Source organism: Danio aesculapii, chromosome 22 (genome assembly GCF_903798145.1).
Source record: "Danio aesculapii chromosome 22, fDanAes4.1, whole genome shotgun sequence".
NCBI lineage: Eukaryota > Metazoa > Chordata > Actinopteri > Cypriniformes > Danionidae > Danio > Danio aesculapii.
In genome coordinates, this window is record NC_079456.1 from 375,663 (window position 1) to 392,500 (window position 16,838).

At 46.7% G+C, this 16,838-nt stretch overlaps 1 protein-coding gene across 1 annotated transcript in view; it reads right to left on the reverse strand.

Annotated features, from left to right (window-relative positions):
* Positions 1-69: 69 nt before the first annotated feature.
* LOC130215835 (rootletin-like) overlaps positions 70-16,838 on the reverse strand; it is a 30,301-nt gene continuing 13,532 nt past the window's right edge. The window contains exons 18-36 of the mRNA XM_056447680.1: positions 16,342-16,535; positions 16,125-16,252; positions 13,609-13,778; positions 13,351-13,530; positions 11,856-11,990; positions 11,480-11,623; positions 10,534-10,772; positions 9,753-9,912; positions 9,377-9,544; positions 8,733-9,168; positions 8,487-8,653; positions 7,855-7,975; positions 7,613-7,776; positions 7,324-7,539; positions 6,920-7,144; positions 5,396-5,545; positions 4,869-5,069; positions 3,809-3,940; positions 70-3,270 (exon numbers count right to left, since the gene is read on the reverse strand). Coding sequence (XP_056303655.1) covers positions 3,022-3,270; positions 3,809-3,940; positions 4,869-5,069; positions 5,396-5,545; positions 6,920-7,144; positions 7,324-7,539; positions 7,613-7,776; positions 7,855-7,975; positions 8,487-8,653; positions 8,733-9,168; positions 9,377-9,544; positions 9,753-9,912; positions 10,534-10,772; positions 11,480-11,623; positions 11,856-11,990; positions 13,351-13,530; positions 13,609-13,778; positions 16,125-16,252; positions 16,342-16,535 — 3,579 coding nt within the window. The 3' untranslated portion in view covers positions 70-3,021. The remainder of the gene's footprint in view (positions 3,271-3,808; positions 3,941-4,868; positions 5,070-5,395; positions 5,546-6,919; positions 7,145-7,323; positions 7,540-7,612; positions 7,777-7,854; positions 7,976-8,486; positions 8,654-8,732; positions 9,169-9,376; positions 9,545-9,752; positions 9,913-10,533; positions 10,773-11,479; positions 11,624-11,855; positions 11,991-13,350; positions 13,531-13,608; positions 13,779-16,124; positions 16,253-16,341; positions 16,536-16,838) is intronic.

Sequence of the window (16,838 nt, forward strand, 5' to 3'; positions counted from 1 at the left end):
AAGCTTAAACATTTCCAAATCATTTTAATGTGTATAAAAGTAACGTTACAAAATCATCTGATTCACACACACACACACACACACAAAGAAAAACACTAGTAAACTATTCATTCAAATATTTATGATTATTATTATGTCAGAGTAATGTTGTTTTGTTGAATGAAGCTCTAAAGCGCGATGACTATATTAGTTTATTTTTGGAATAACTGTAAGTTACTTGCACCGTAATATTATTGCAGACAGTATTAAAATAACAATGACTGGTATATTTAGCCGTTAGTGTCTTATCTCGGTGAATTGCCGCCAATATCGCTGTCAGTGAGAGTCCGTTATTTTAAATGTCTGCGCGCGCTGCGGGGGTTAAAAAGCGCGCGGCCACCGCACTGGAACTGTAGACAGACCTTTCAAATCGACACGACATTTGAACAACACCGCGGCGAGCTTCTTACCTGCTGTGTAAACATTCGTACATCAGCATGAAGCTGGACACTTTAATATCGACCATCTCTCAGGTAAGAGTCCATAACTTGGGGAATTTGTGTGAGTAAACTACAGTAAACAGCTTTATGAGTTACAGACAGTAAACATGTTCACAACGCCGCGATTCACAATCAATCAAATGAAGATTAGTTACGAGTTTAAAAACACTAATAATGTGTAAATATTACAGAGAAACATTCACGTGTGTGTCAGTGTTGAAGATTATTAATAATACATGAACAAACGTCACATTACAGTGATGCTAACGAGATTACAGTGAGGTCATTTAAGAATAAACTGTGCTTCATTACAGGCCCATAGCCAGCCTGATGAACGGGCTTTTTTCATTTATTCACCTCATTTTCTGTTTAACTGTGCATGTTGGTGATATTTTGAGCTCTATTTTAGTCAGCATTCGCTCAGATGGTCATCTTAACTACACTTCTTGATGTACCAAAAACATTTCCTAAAGGTTTAGAATAAAGCAATATGGAAAACATTATTTATACTTATGTTTAAAATACACATTTATCAATCAAACAGGCAGCACAGTCAGCTGTCCTCAGTCAGATATTGGCCATTTAAATAATAAAAAATAAAACATAATAATAATAATAACAACGCAGAGCTTCCCAATTTTCTAGCCTCTCTTGTAAAGAAGTACATTTGCACAATTTAATTTTAAAATGACCTTTAATTTGCTTCAAAATGAGCTTTTGGTGCTTCACAGCTTTTTATTGGTCATTTTTCTTTCCAGAATAAGGTTGAAGATTTAGTCAATGTTTTTTCTATTTAACATTACAGTCGCTCAGTAGTGAAAGAGGACTTCACATCACATTTCTGTCTTCAAGCTCTCTTCCATGGGTTATTTTCACTATTTATGATGGCACAGCAGTCAATAGTACAAATGAGCTCATGTATGGGACAAGTTCTGGACCCACCCGAACCCCCCCTGGCTACAGGCCTGAATTACCATTGTAAAAATCTCCATAAAAAAGTCTAGGCCCTTAAAATATCCTACATTTACTGTTTCAGTGAGGTTAGAAATACTCAGCTGTAGTCAGCTCTGGGAATAATAAAATAAACTCATAAAGCTTTAAAAACAGACCTGCTGAGCACGGTGGAATGTTCATTAATCTCTTCACATTAACTCAACTTATTTTTAAAACTTGTGTGATGCTAGTTCTACAAAACTACACTACCCATAATGCTGTGCAGGAAATGCCCCCTCCCATGAAGCACAGCCAACGAGTGCTCAAAATACTGAAATGTGGATACACTAGTGGTGTAATGATCACAGATCTCCCGGTTCAGATCACAGTAGAGTTTTTTAGTGACGGATCAGCCAAAAAGGAGATGACAAATATAATTAGTTTTCTATTTATTACAGAAACAGCACTGCAAGACCCTTTTGGCTCTAATACCTGTAATTTAATTAAAAATAATAACAGGAAATAATCAGCTGAATAGAAATAAACTCTAATATTCAGTGTAAAACTCGCTGTTACTACTTCTCTTGCTGATAATAACACTAAATGTAGAAATCATACAATTCATATCTATTTTTATTCTCATGGTCCATAAATGGTTCAGTTCTTCACTCATTAATCTTCATGTTTCATTGCTCATGATCATTTCTGAAGTTATTCTGTGGTGTATTTTTAATGGCTGGTGTCGCCACCTACTGATCAAATAATGTGATTGCTGCCTACAACTGTAAATTCTGAGTGTCGTTGAATGAACATGATGGTGATTTATAATCTGCACCATCAACATCAGCGGTGTTATCTGAACTATAAGCTGTTCTCTCAACCTTTAAAACACCTTTAATAACCTGAGAAACCCAGCAGCACATCTCCAATAACCCAACACAGCTTCCTCTGCCATCATACTTTACAGGGAAGCTGAAAAGCTTTCATACGTGTGATCTGAGTGATGTGAGAGGCCATCTCTCTGTCATCGTTACATATTCAGGATTAATCTACAAGTGAACAACGTATTGATCTGCAGGTGGCGTGTTCTGAACCGTGGGCTGTGATCCGTACAGGATTATGAGCAGTTTCTGTTATCTGATCAATGTATGCGCATCTTGGCATTTCAATGAAGCCGTTTTCATGCAATATTCCATAATGTGTGTGTGAACAGGTGGACGGAGACAGTGGCAGTGCATCATGGGACTGTAGGCTTTCTAGTTTGTCTGATTATCATAAACATTTGTGTTTCAAATCAACACATGTAGATCTGCCTGTAGCATGCTGGCGTAGTTATAAACCGTTTACATAATCCATACACTAACTGCTGGGCTGTTTCATCCCATAGTTGGGTCAAATATGGACAAACCCAACTATTGGGCTGAACAGTATAGTAAGTAAGTTTAATTTAAGGTGGGGGGCAGTGCTGGGGATCAGCTGAGGGTGGGGTCAGCGGAGGGCAGTGAGTCAGCTGAGGGGGTCAGCTGAGATTGTGGTCAGCAGAGGGCACCTCCACTGTGGTCAGATGAAAGGCGGGGTCAGCTGAGGTTGCAGTCAGCAGTGGGTGTGGTCAGCTGAGTGCGGGGGGCAGTGCCGGGCTCCTCCTCCGGATCTCCTGCTGCAGCTGCTCCTTCAGGGTGTTGAGCTGCTCCTCCAGACCCCTGACCCGCTGCCGGTGTGCTCTCTCGCGGGCCGCTAGTGTGCGCTCCGCCTCCCTCTGGCTGAGCCGCAGTCGCTCCGCCTCCCGCTCCGCCTCCTCCTGCTGACGGCTCTGGTGCTCGCAGCCGCGGTGACTCTGCTCCATCTCCACCAGCTGAGCCTGAAACACAGCAGCGCCACCTTCAGTTCACACACAGCAGGAGCAGCGCTAACCCTCCACCGCGGCTCTACTGGACTAGAAGCTCATCACACACACACTCACACACACACACAGCTCATACTCACCTGACACACACCGATCCTCCGCCTGATGCCGATTAACTCTTCCTTACACACACAGCATAAAACACACACACATTCACTGTTAATCAGTCACACACACTCACTGTTAATTTGTCATACACACAGAGCATATAGCACACATTCACTGTCAAAGGGGTCTTAAACCGTTTGCAAAGTGCCATTGTCCCACTCAATGCGTGTATGTGTGTGTGCGCACCTGCAGCAGTGTGATCGGTGTGTGTGTGTGTGTGTGTGTGTATGTGCGCGCGCACCTGTAGCAGTGTGATTTGTGTGTGTGTGTGTGCACGGGCACCTGCAGCAGTGTGATTGTGTGTGTATGCGTGTGTGTGTGCACCTGCAGCAGTGTGATCTGTGTGTGTGTGTGTGTGTGTGTGTGTGTGTGTGCGTGCGCACACCTGCAGCAGTGTGATCTGTGTGTGTGCCTCCTGCAGCTCCTGCTCTGTGCTGTTGAGTGATCTGTCCAATCGACTCTTCTCCACACTCAGACGAACACTGCTCTCCTCCGTCTGCAGCTTCTGACGCTCCACCTGCGCATGCACACACACACACACACACACCTCAGAACACTGACCAATAACAGACGGACAACAGGAAAGGAGAGATGACGGACAGACGGATAAGAAACGACAGACAAACAGATGACAGAACAGACAAACTACAGACAGATAGATGACAGATAAACATTACAGACGACAGATGGATAACAGACAGACGACAGGTAGACAACAGATGACATATGGATGACAGACAGATAACAGATGAATAACAGACAGACTACAGACAGATAACAGACATCAGATGACAACAGACAGACAGATCACAGACAACATATGGATAACAGACAGACTTAAGACAGATAACAGACGACAGATGGATAACACAGACTACAAACAGATAACAGACGAATAACAAAGACGATAGACAGATAACAGACAGATGGATATCATACAGATGGCAGATAACAGACACACTGATAACAGACAGATGACAGACAGACGGCAGATAACAGACACACTGATAACAGACAGATGGATATCATACAGATGGCAGATAACAGACACACTGATAACAGACAGACAGACAGACAAATGACAAACGGAAAGACAAAGTTGGCCAGACAGATGGATAGACAGACAAAGGACAGAAAAACAGACAGACAAGAGATGGCCAGAGAGACGATTAGACAAACAACATATGACAATCAAACGGACGACAGACAACATATGGAAGACAGACAGACGACAGATAGAAAGATGGACAACACGTGGATGACAGACAGACAACAGACAGAAAAACAGACAAATGACACGCAGACAACAGATGGATAGACAGACAGGCAAATGACAGATACAGACAATGGATGAACAGACAGACGACAGAAAGCAAGACAGACAAACCACAGACGAAAAATGGACAACAGACAGACAGACAGACAGACAGGTGTGTGTGTGTGACCTTGTCCAGTGTGCTCCTGAGCGCCGCCCTGTCTTTCTCCATCCTCACGGCCTGTCTCTCTGCATCCCTCTTCTCGGTCTCCAGCAGGGCGACAGCTCTCTGAAGACTGCGCAGACGCTCCTCTGCAGCCGACCTGTCTGTCTGCGCAGCCTGGAGACTGAGCTGAGCCGCGGCCAGAGTCTCCGAGCGCAGACGCAGAGCCTGACAGCAGCGGAGAGATCATTACTGTCACTATTAACTATTCAGCATGGTAATAAATCATCAGGGCTGCGTTTCTGGTGCAGGTAAAGGAACTAGCACAGAACCCCAGAGTTACACCAGCGCTGCCACAGCTCTGAGTCTATCAGAGACACAGAGGAGATTACCAGCGCGTCTCTCTTTATCATACTCAATTCTCCAGTTGAACTGGATTGCCTGACTCCTGAGTTTGAGCTTTATAAATGTAGTTCAGTTTTCAGCTCAACACAGAGCCGCACATACATCTGTTAATCATGAGGAAAACATGACTGCAGCATGCTCATGCTCACCTGCTGTGTGTTGTGCAGCTGCGTCTCCAGCTCTGCTCTGCTCTGCTGGCTCTGCTTCAGCTCCGTCTGCAGCGTCTGCACGCGCTCAGTGAGGGCGTCTGTACTGCGCTTCCCGTCTGCAGCTGAGGCTCTGAGTGCATCCACACGCTCCTGCAGCTCACACAGCAGAGAATACACACCTGATGCTCAGCTGAATGAGCGTGTGTGTGTCTGTTTGTGTGTGCGTGTCTGTCTGTCTGTCCAACCAGTTGTCTGTCCATCTGTCTCACTGTTCGTCTGTCGATCGTCTGACCAATCGTCTGTCTGTTCCTTTGTCGACCGTCTGTCTGTTCGTCTGACTGACCATTTGTCAACCGTCTGTCTGTCTGACTGTCCATCTGTCGACCATCTGTCCATCTGTCTGACTGTCTGCCTGTCTGTTCACCAGTGTGTCCGTCCATCTGTCGACCGTCTGTCTCACTGTCCATCTGTTGGTCTGTCGACCATCTGACTGTCCGTCCTTCCATAGACCGTCTGTCTGACCATGTTTGTCTGTCGACCGTCTGACCGTTTGTCTGTCTGTTCGTCCATCTGTCCACTGTCTGTCTAACCAACCACCTGTTTGTCTCTCTGTCTGTCGGACCTGTCTGCCTGACCATCCATCTGACCGTCTGATGACCATCTGTCTGTTCATCCGTCTGTTGACCGTCTGACTAACCATCTGTCTGTTCGTCTGTCTGACCATCCATCTGTACGTCCGTCGACCGTCTGACCATTCGTCCTTCTGTCTGTCTAACCATCCGTCTGTCCGACTGACTGTCCGTCTGTTCGTCTGTCTGTCTGACCATCCATCTGTTCGCCTGTCGACCGTCTGACTGTTCGTTCGTCTGTTGACTGTCTGTCGGATCTGTCTGACTGACCGTCCATCTATCTGTCTGTTTGTCTGTCAAGCATCTGTCTGTCTGACCATCTGTCAACCGTGTGTCTTTCTGACCAACTGTCTAACTGTCCGTCTGTCGACCATCTGTCTGAAAGTCCGTCTAACCAACAACCTGTTTGTCTCTCAACTGTCTGTCGGACCTGTCTGACTGACCGTCCATCTGTCTGTCTGTTCATCCATCTGACCGTCCATCTGTTCGTCTGACCGTCTGTCTAACCATCCATTTGTTCGTCTGTCTGACCTATTTGACTGACCATCCGTCTGTCTGTCTGTCTGTCGAACCATCTGTTCGTCTGTCTGTCTGTCTGGCGAACCATCTGTTCGTCTGTCGACCATCTCACCATTCGTCTGTCTGTCGTCCGTCTGACCGTTCGTCCGTCTGTCGACCGTCTGTCTAACAGTCCATCTGTTTGTCTGTCAACCATCTGTCTGTCTGACTGACTGTCCATCTGTCGACCATCTGTCAATCGTCCGTGTGTCTGTCGACCATCTGTCTGTCTGTCTGACCTCTGTCTGTCTGACCGTCAATCTGTTCATCTGTCAATCGTCCGTCTGTCTGACCGTCCATCTGTCGACCATCTGATCAGTCTGTCTGACTGACTGACCTGCAGTTGTCTGCGCTCTCCCTCCGCCTGGCTCAGGCTCTTCTGCAGTGCAGTGAGACGGCTGTGGGTGGCGCTGTGAGCGTCTGTGGCCTCCTGCAGGCTGTGAGAGAGAGACAGCACTCGCTCCTGCAGCAGACGCTCTCCATCCTGAGCTTTAGACAGCTGCACTGTCAGCCGCTCCAGCTCCCGCTGCAGACAGGAGACGCGCAGCTCGGCCTCCGACACCTCACACACACACACACACACACACACACACACACACACACACACGCACACACACGCACACACACACACACACACACACACACACACAGTGATCATCGGTAGCCTTATAGCTATAGTCATTATACAGCACTTTAACGAAGACTTCCATGTGAAAAATGAGCACTGTAATCTTCCCTCACCTGTTTGGTGGCGCCCTCGAGTCGCTGGTGAGCTGTCTGAATCTCCGCCTCCTTCTCTGCCAGACTCCGCCTGATTCGCTGTAGCTCTCCCTCTAGGCTCCGCCTCCCCAACTCCACCCTTGTGCCCCGCCCTTCCGCAGCCTCCAGCGCCTCTCGCAGTCGCCGCCGCTCCGCCTCCAGCCGCGCCTCTCCCGCACGTAGCTGACTGCACTGCTCCTGCAGGGGGCGACGCATGCTATTAGCATAGCAGCTACAATCATATGGCAGTGTTGTGTAAACAGCGTCTGACCTCCACACGCTTGCGCTCGGTGTCAGTGTTTAGCATTTGCCGCTCCAGCTCTGAGATTCGCTCGGTTAGCGCTCGCCGCTCCCGCTCTGCTCTCCGCATACACTCGTCACGCTCCTGCAGCTGCGCTTCAGCCGACGACAGCTTAGCATCTGCAGCACGCTTCTCTACACACACACACACACACACGTCAACAAACAGCAGCCAGATCTGACATCACATCTATTTGTGTGTGTGTGTGTTACCCTCTTGGCACTCCTGCAGTGTGTTGTGCAGCTGAGTGAGGCGCTGGTAAGCGGAGTCTCTCTCTCCCGTCACTTCCTGTAACTCCGTCTGCAGTGACCCCAGCTGACCCCTGACCTCGTCCTGCGCACACGTCACATGATCACTTCATTGAAACCATCGCATGCATTCAGAGAAAGAAAATCAAGCTGTAGAATGGCCCAGCCAATCACCTGATCCGAATCCAATAGAGAATACAGAATAAAGCTCAGATTTGATAGACGAGACTCACAGAAGCATCAAGATTTACACACACTGCTGAAGTCTGTGAGAAACTCACACCTGAGCAACGCACGAGGCTTCAGTCTCCATATGAGAGGCGTCTTTAAGCTTCAATAATTAAATTAGTTCAGCTCTTTCTCCTTCTGTTGTTCCAGTGTTATTACACATCACTCATCTGTCAGATTTGCTTTGTTTTATGTTTATGTTTGTATTATTTGGGTTTTTACCCAAAATCTGCTTCAGTTCCACATCAGCAGCTCCTTTAGAAATAGTATTCCCAGGAACAAACATGACATGTTCAATACTTATTCCCCTGCTGTATATATATATATAGATAGATATATATGAGTGTGTGAGGCGTGTGATTGGTCACCCGTTCCCTCTGTGCGTCCCGCAGCTCCAGCAAGAACTCCCTCAGGCGGCTGCGCAGCTCCTGTGGCTCCAGCTCGGGCGGGGCGACGGGCAGCGGGCCGTCACTGCGCTCTGGAGACAGCGGCCGCAGCATCATGGAGCTATCAGGAGACACGTGATTGGCCACATCTGAGGGAGGAAGCAGAAACCATGAGACTCCAGAACGGCTTTTATTGACCGGGTTTTAAAATAAAGTACAGGCTCTGACCTTTGGGTGGCGATAGTGAGCAGTGCAGTGGAGACACACTCCGATGGCGAGACATCATCCCTGAGGTCATAGAGGAAGGGGAGGAGCCTGTGGGACTTCGCCCCCTGCTGCTACTCCGCCCACTGGCGCCAATGCCTAGCGTACGTGTGAGCGCCGACTGCAGACTGGAGAGGCGGAACTCCAGGTCGCGACGCCCCGCCTCCGCTCGCGATAGCTCCGCCTCGGTGGCCGCCAGCCGACCCTGCGCCGCACTGAGCTCCAGCTGCACCTGCGCAGCCGTGTCTGCAGCCGTCTGAGAGCGCACACTCAGCTTACACACCTCGTCCTGGAGCTTCTGCTGCGTGCCGCTAGCCTCCTGTAGCTGCGCCGCTAGCTCACGCTCACGATTGCGCAAACACGCCTCGCTCTCGGCCAGACGCCGCTGCAGGAGCGACAGCTGCACACACACACACACACACACACGAGAGTAAAGATGTGCAAGTGTCACAGCAATACAAGCGCAATATCACAATATTATAATACCGCAGGGACTGATGTTAGCTTCAGCTAGTTTTAGTTTATCTGTTGTCAATTCACTGTACTGTGTATTTCCATTAATGAAAGCGGTGTGTGTGTGTGTGTGTGTGTGTGTGTGTCTGACTGACCTCTTTCTGCAGTGTGTGTGTGGCGGCGTCTGCATCTGTGAGTTTCTGCTTTACTGTGTTCAGCTCTCGACTGCACTGCTGCTGCTTCTGCTGCTCCACACACACACGCGCCTGAAGATCACCGCACTGCTGCTGCTGCTGCACACACTCACTGTCCAGAGCCTTCAGCTGCACGCACGCACACACACACACACACACACACACACACACACACACACAAGACTAAAGATCACCGCACTGCTGCTGCTGCTGCACACACTCACTGTCCAGAGCCTTCAGCTGCACACACACACACACACACACACACAAGACTAAAGATCACCGCACTGCTGCTGCACACACTCACTGACCAAAGCCTTCAGCTGCGCACACGCACCTGTCTGCGCAGCTCCTGCATCTCCCTGCGGGCCTCCAGTCTGGATTTCTCCACCTCCCGCAGGCAGCTCCGCAACTCCGACACCTCCGTCTGCGCAGACGAAACACACTCCTCCAGCACACACAGCTTCTGCTGCTGCTCCTCACACACACGTTTCACACTGACAGAGGACACACAGCACAGGTTACGACCCAGTTCTACAGCACACACACACACACAAATCAATCAAAGGCGCAGTTCAGGAGGCCTGTAGAAACGTCCCCCAGTGGTTGAACGCGGTACTGCAGTCCAAATTCAAAGCATAGGTGAGGGATTTACACCTGACCCCTCCGACAACACACACGCAGGTTGCCAGATTGATGACACAAACAGAAGCGAGCCATTTAAGCCGCTCAGCGAATGTTTACGTTTATAATATTTATATTATTGACTAATTAAAACCCCCTCGTGTGTCTCTGAACTCTAAATCTGCCTGTGATTTCTGCATCTGTCCTCCAGAGGGCGCAATTTCAGCTGCGTCTGCATACATCGACAGCCTTCAAGACTGAAATGAAACACAGTTTTCCACCATCTGGCAACCCATGGTGCTGAAATATAAGAGGGTGAACTGGCAGTGGGCTGGTTATAGAGATCAAGACAAAGACAGACGTTCCGACACTCTCACAGCAGAATAACTGACGCTAGCATTGATTTTCAGATAAACAAACATGTATTAACATGCACCTTTAACATCTCATGATGTGTTTTCTAAATGGAGTGAGACTATTGTAATATATATCACCTGATTCTCTCGCTCTCTGCTGCTCTCAGGGCTTCCCTCAGCTGGCCGTTTGATTGGCTGAGAGCGTCCCTCTCCTTGGAGACATCACTGAGAGAGCGCCGTAGCTCCGCCTCTTCTCGTTTATGCCCCTCCCCCACATCTCGTATCTGGCACAAACGTGTCTCCGCCTCCAGCAGTTCTCGTCTGGCGGCGTCTCGGCTCTCCTCCGCGGTCGACAGGAGCGTGCGACACTCCTCCAGCTGCAGAACATGTCTTTAATTGAGTTCTGCTGTTTAGCTCAGGTGAAAATAAAGTGTTGTAGATGTCAGTATCGGTGTGTTAGTCTTCAGGATATCTATAATCTAGAGCAGGGGTCATCAAACTTGTTCCTGGAGGTCCGGTGTCCTGCAGATTTTAGCTCCAACCCTGATCAAACACACCTGAACAAGCTAATCAAGGTCTTACTAGATATACTTAAAACACGCTGGCAGGTGTGTGGGGGCAAGTTAGAGCTAAACCCTGTAGGGACACTGGACCTCCAGGAATGACATTGGTGACCCCTGCTCAAGAGGCTCCAGAACATCCACACCTGGGAGATATACCCCTGATATGAAGTCTGCAGTTTGTCTCTTCCCCTAAATGCATCAAAGATACTTCTGTCGTCTTCTCATACTTCAGTTTCTCATCAAATCTACTGACCAATCAAATGCTCTCTAGTGTCTCACATGCCACACCCCCTTCTTCTCATTGGCTGTTCAATTGATGTGCTTTAACTCAACCACTCTCACTGGCAGTGATGTGAGAAAACTAAACACTAATGGCAGTTAGTTTATTAAAGGGGAGGGGCTACTCTATGCCCCGCCCTCTCTTCATGTTTCAGTTGAGATTACGTCAAACACTGAATTGCCAGATGCTCATTTCACAGCACTAGACGGCAGCTCTAGCCATGATACAGATAATGCATAACCTCTGTGAGTGCAGTGTCGGCTCGCGTCTGCTGGTCTCCGCAGTTCTCCTGCAGTCTGCGCAGCTCTCGAGCGTGTGCAGTCGTGGCGTCCTGCAGCTGACTGCGCAGATCCTGCACTTCTGCATTTAGACACGCAACCGCAGCCTAGGCACACACACACACACACACACACACACACACTGATTAGAGAGAGTAAATATCCCGGCCCCTACTCAATAATTAATTTCAGTAGGAAGAACATCAACATACTGAAATAAAACTCTCAGTAACCTCCGCTATATTACTATATGTTGATGTTATGGAAATAATGCTGTATTACGATTGGATGGAAAGCGATAATGCTCTCTAACGGTTAGCGGTGTGGTTGTTTGCTGACCCGTTCCTTGTCTTTAAACGCCGCCGTCTCTCGGTTCAGCTTCTCCAGCTCCACTGTGGCAGTACTCAGCTCCGCCTGCAGGGCACTCAGCTTCTCCGACAGCACCGCCGCCTCCAGATCCTTCACCGACAGAGCCTGAACATTATATTTTTCAAATATAATGATTGAATGTGTATTTAGGCGTGTGGTTATTCTGCTCCTTGTGTAAAATGTTTAGGATACACCAATGACAGATTAAGTACGTTACTGTGATGCTGCAGTGAATTTCTCATTCTCTCTTTTTAAAACAATAATGTGATGAAAATGCATAGAACCGTTTCAGACGCGCCATGTGGAGTCTGCTTTCAGGTTAGCATCTGGAGCTAAAGCACACAATTATGGAAAATGTCAACTCTGTTACCGTCATCAACCCTGTTAGAGTGTCTGTTACGGTCGTCAACTGTTACCATAGTGAACTCTGTTAGAGTCAATTCTGTTACTGTCGTCAACTCTGTCACTGTAGTCAACTGTTACGGTCATCAACTGTTATCGTCATCAATTACTACCATAGTGAACTGTTAGTCAACTGTTATTGTAGTCAACTGTTACTGTCGTCAACTACTACCATAGTAAACTCTGTTAGTCAACTGTTACCGTCGTCAACTCTGTTACCGTCATCAATTCTCTTACCATTGTTAACTCTATTACCTTCGTCAACTACTACCATAGTGAACTCTGTTAGTCAACTGTTACCATCGTCAACTCTATTGCCAACGTCAACTCTGTTACCGTATTCAATTGTTACCGTCGTCAACTGTTACTTTAGTCAACTGTTACTGTAGTCAATTGTTACCGTCGTCACCTGTTATTGTTGTCAAATACTACCATAGTCCACTGTAAGCATAGACAACTCTGTTATTGTCGTCAACTCGGTTACCATCGTTTACCCTGTCACCGTCGTCAACTGTTACCATCATCAACTCTGTTACCGTAGTCAATTATTACCATCGTCAACTACTACCATAGTGAACTGTAAGCATAGTCAACTCTGTTATTGTCGTCAACTCTGTTACCCTTGTCAACTCTGTTACTGTAGTCAAATGTTACAGTCATCAACTCTGTTATCGTTGTCAAATACTAACATAGTGAACTGTTAGTTAACTGTAAGCGTAGTCAACTCTGCTATCCTCGTCAAATCTGTTACCATCGTTTACCCTGTTACCGTCATCAACTCTGTTCCTGTAGTCAACTGTTACCGTCGTCAACTACTACCATTTTGAACTCTGTTACCATAGTTACTGTATTCAACTGTTACCATTGTCAACTCTATTACTGTAGTCAACTCTGTTACCATGGTGAACTGTTACCGTCATTATTGTCAATTCTGTTATAGTCCATACTTTTACTGTTTAAATGTCACATTTGTTGTCTAACGTTCCAGTTCAGGACAATGTTTGAAATGTAGCTTCAGTTCTGAACGTTAACTCTACACACCAGCTTCCAGCGTGACTCTGACCTGCTGTTTGTCGGTTTCAGCCTGTAAGAGTCTCTGGTCGCGGTCGCGCTGCAGACACCGAAGCTCCTCCTGCAGCCGGTCTCGCTCATCCTGCAGCCGGCTCCTCTGCTCCTCCTGGTGCTCCTGCAGCCGCCGCAGCGCCCCCTGGTGTTCAGCCTCCAGACTGCAGCGCAGCGCCTCCTACAGGACTCACAGGGTCAGTTAGACAGCTCGATGCCTCATGATTCCTAATGTTTTATCAGTCAGGTGTAGGCTGACCTTCTGATTGGCCAGCCGCTGCAGCTCCTCCTGGTGGTCAGACAGGGCAGTGCGCTGGGCTCGCTGTGTCTCCTGCTGCACGGCTGACAGCGCATCTCTCAGAGCCTCCTTCTGCTTCTCCGTCTCACACACAACTGTCTCTCTTTCAGCACGCAGATGCTTCAGCTCCGCTAAACACACACACACACACACACACACACACACACACACACACACACACACAGTATGTGTATTTAGCGACGTTTTGTTTTGTATATATGAACTTAAAGACCCCACTGTACCTATTTCTGACCATCTCCACCTCCTGAATCATACATTCAGCTTCAGTTATCATCAAATAATTGAGTCTAATTCTCATCTTTTATTGTGTGTTTACTCCACTCAGTTAAACATTAGCATGACGCTCTATTTTCTGTATTATCTGTAATTTCAGTGCTAAAAACACATTTAGTGTGTGTCTCTGTGTTCTGCTCAACTCTGTTACATCAGTTTAAAAAGCCAGAACAACCCGTAAAGCACTGAGAGAAAAAGCAGGTGACTTGTTGCAAGTGATGTCACTTCCTGTGGCTGTAAACTCTGGAAGGCATTGAGGCGCATGGTTCTGCTCATTTATTTGAGCAAAAGGTTTAGGATTCAGCAACAGTAGATTAATGATGTGTCGACTCTGTTACTGTGATATTTCAGTCAATTCACTTCATTTATCAATCAATTAAAAACAATAATATGATGAAAATGCACACAGTTGTGTTTTAGAGGCGCCATGTGGAGTCTGCTTTCAGGTTAGCATCTGGAGCTAAAGCACAACATGATGGAAAATGTCAACTGTTGCAGCCAACTTTTATCGTCGACTCGATAACCGCCAACTGTTATCGTTAACTCGGTTATTGTGAACTTGATTACCGCCAACTGTTATCGCTAACTCGGTTATCGTCAACTTGATTACCGACAACTGTTATCGTCAACTTGATTACCGCCAACTGTTATCGTTAACTCGGTTATCGTCAACTTGATTACCGCCAACTGTTATCGTCAACTTGATTACCGCCAACTGTTATCTTTAACTCGGTTATCGTCAACTTGATTACCGCCAACTGTTATCGTCAACTTGATTACCGCCAACTGTTATCGTCAACTTGATTACCGCCAACTGTTATCGTTAACTCGGTTATCATCAACTTGATTACCGCCAACTGTTATCGTCATCTTGATTACCGCCAACTGTTATCTTTAACTCGGTTATCGTCAACTTGATTACCGCCAACTGTTATCGTCAACTTGATTACCGCCAACTGTTATCGTTAACTTGATTACCTCCAACTGTTATCGTTAACTTGATTACTGCCAAGTGTTATCGTCAACTTGATTACCGCCAACTGTTATCTTTAACTCGGTTATCGTCAACTTGATTACCGCCAACTGTTATCGTCAACTTGATTACCGCCAACTGTTTTCGTTAACTTGATTACTGCCAACTGTTATCGTCAACTTGATTACCGCCAACTGTTATCGTTAACTCGGTTATTGTCAACTTGATTACTGGCAACTGTTAGTCAACTTGATTACTGCTGTTACCGCCAACTGTTATCGTCAACTTGATTACTGCCAACTGTTATCGTCAACTTGATTACCGCCAACTGTTATCGTTAACTCGGTTATTGTCAACTTGATTACTGCTAACTGTTACCGCCAACTGTTATCGTCAACTTGATTACCGCCAACTGTTATCGTCAACTTGATTACCGCCAACTGTTTTCGTTAACTTGATTACTGCCAACTGTTATCGTCAACTTGATTACCGCCAACTGTTATCGTTAACTCGGTTATTGTCAACTTGATTACTGGCAACTGTTAGTCAACTTGATTACTGCTGTTACCGCCAACTGTTATCGTCAACTTGATTACTGCCAACTGTTATCGTCAACTTGATTACCGCCAACTGTTATCGTTAACTCGGTTATTGTCAACTTGATTACTGCTAACTGTTACCGCCAACTGTTATCGTCAACTTGATTACCGCCAACTGTTATCGTCAACTTGATTACCACCAACTTATCGCTAACTTGGTTATTGTCAACTTGATTACCGCCAACGGTTATCGTCAACTTGATTATTGCCAATTGTTATCGTTAACTCGGTTATTGTCAACTTGATTACTGTCAACGGTTATCATCAACTTGATTACCACCAACTGTTATTGTCAAGTCAGTTACTGCCAACTCAGTTAACATCGACTTGGTTACCATCGTCGACTCTGTTACAGTTTAGAAAGTTTAAGAATAATTTAGACTAGAATTAGTAACAGAATCAAAGTTCCCTTTGACATATGAGATATTAATGGATCCAGTTTACTGTACACTCTACATTTGTAGTTAATCACTCCAGGCTAAGGAAAATTGATGGAAAATGCTTGAAATGCAGGAGCTGCAGTTCTCTCTCTCCATCTCTGTCTCTCTCCATCTCTCTCTTTCTCCATCTCTCTCTCTTCATCTCTGTCTCCATCTCTCAGTCTGCTGTACCTGTGATGGTGTCTGTACGCAGTCTCAGGCTCTGGTTTTCCGACTCCTGCTGTTCACGCTGAGACTCCATCTGATTAACCTGCTGCTGGAGCTCGAACAGACTCGTCTCTAGAACCTCCCTCTCTGTCCTGTCCACACACACACACACAGGTCAGTCAAACACAAACACACACACGTGTACATTTAAACAGACTCTGAAACAGGTGTGTTTGTGCACCTGAAGGCTGCGAGCTCCTCCGTCAGACTGGCGTTCTCTCTCTCTGATGCTGTCAGCTGAACCAAAAGCCCCGCCCTCTCCCGCACAAGCTCCGCCCTCCCTTGCCCGACCTCTTCAAGAGCAGCACTCTTCCTCTCTCCTTCACCCCGGAGGGAGACAAGCTCCGCCTCCAAACCAGCCACTTCACCAATCAGCTGTTTGACGGACAACAGAACATCAGACCCAGTGTTTACATCAGTAAGACACACACACGCACGCACGCACGCACGCACGCACACACACACACACTATAAAGAACTCTATATTGTTTTCATGTGTTCTACTTAATGTAAGCATCACTCCTGTTGGAGCTAGTTTACTCATGACAGTCTATATTTGTTTATTACTATATTTTAATTATTTGTTGTGTGCTCATTTATATGTGTGTGTGTAATACTTCTGCTTAGACACCTCCACCTGTCCAGTTTTTGATGCATCACCATATATGGGCATGGAGA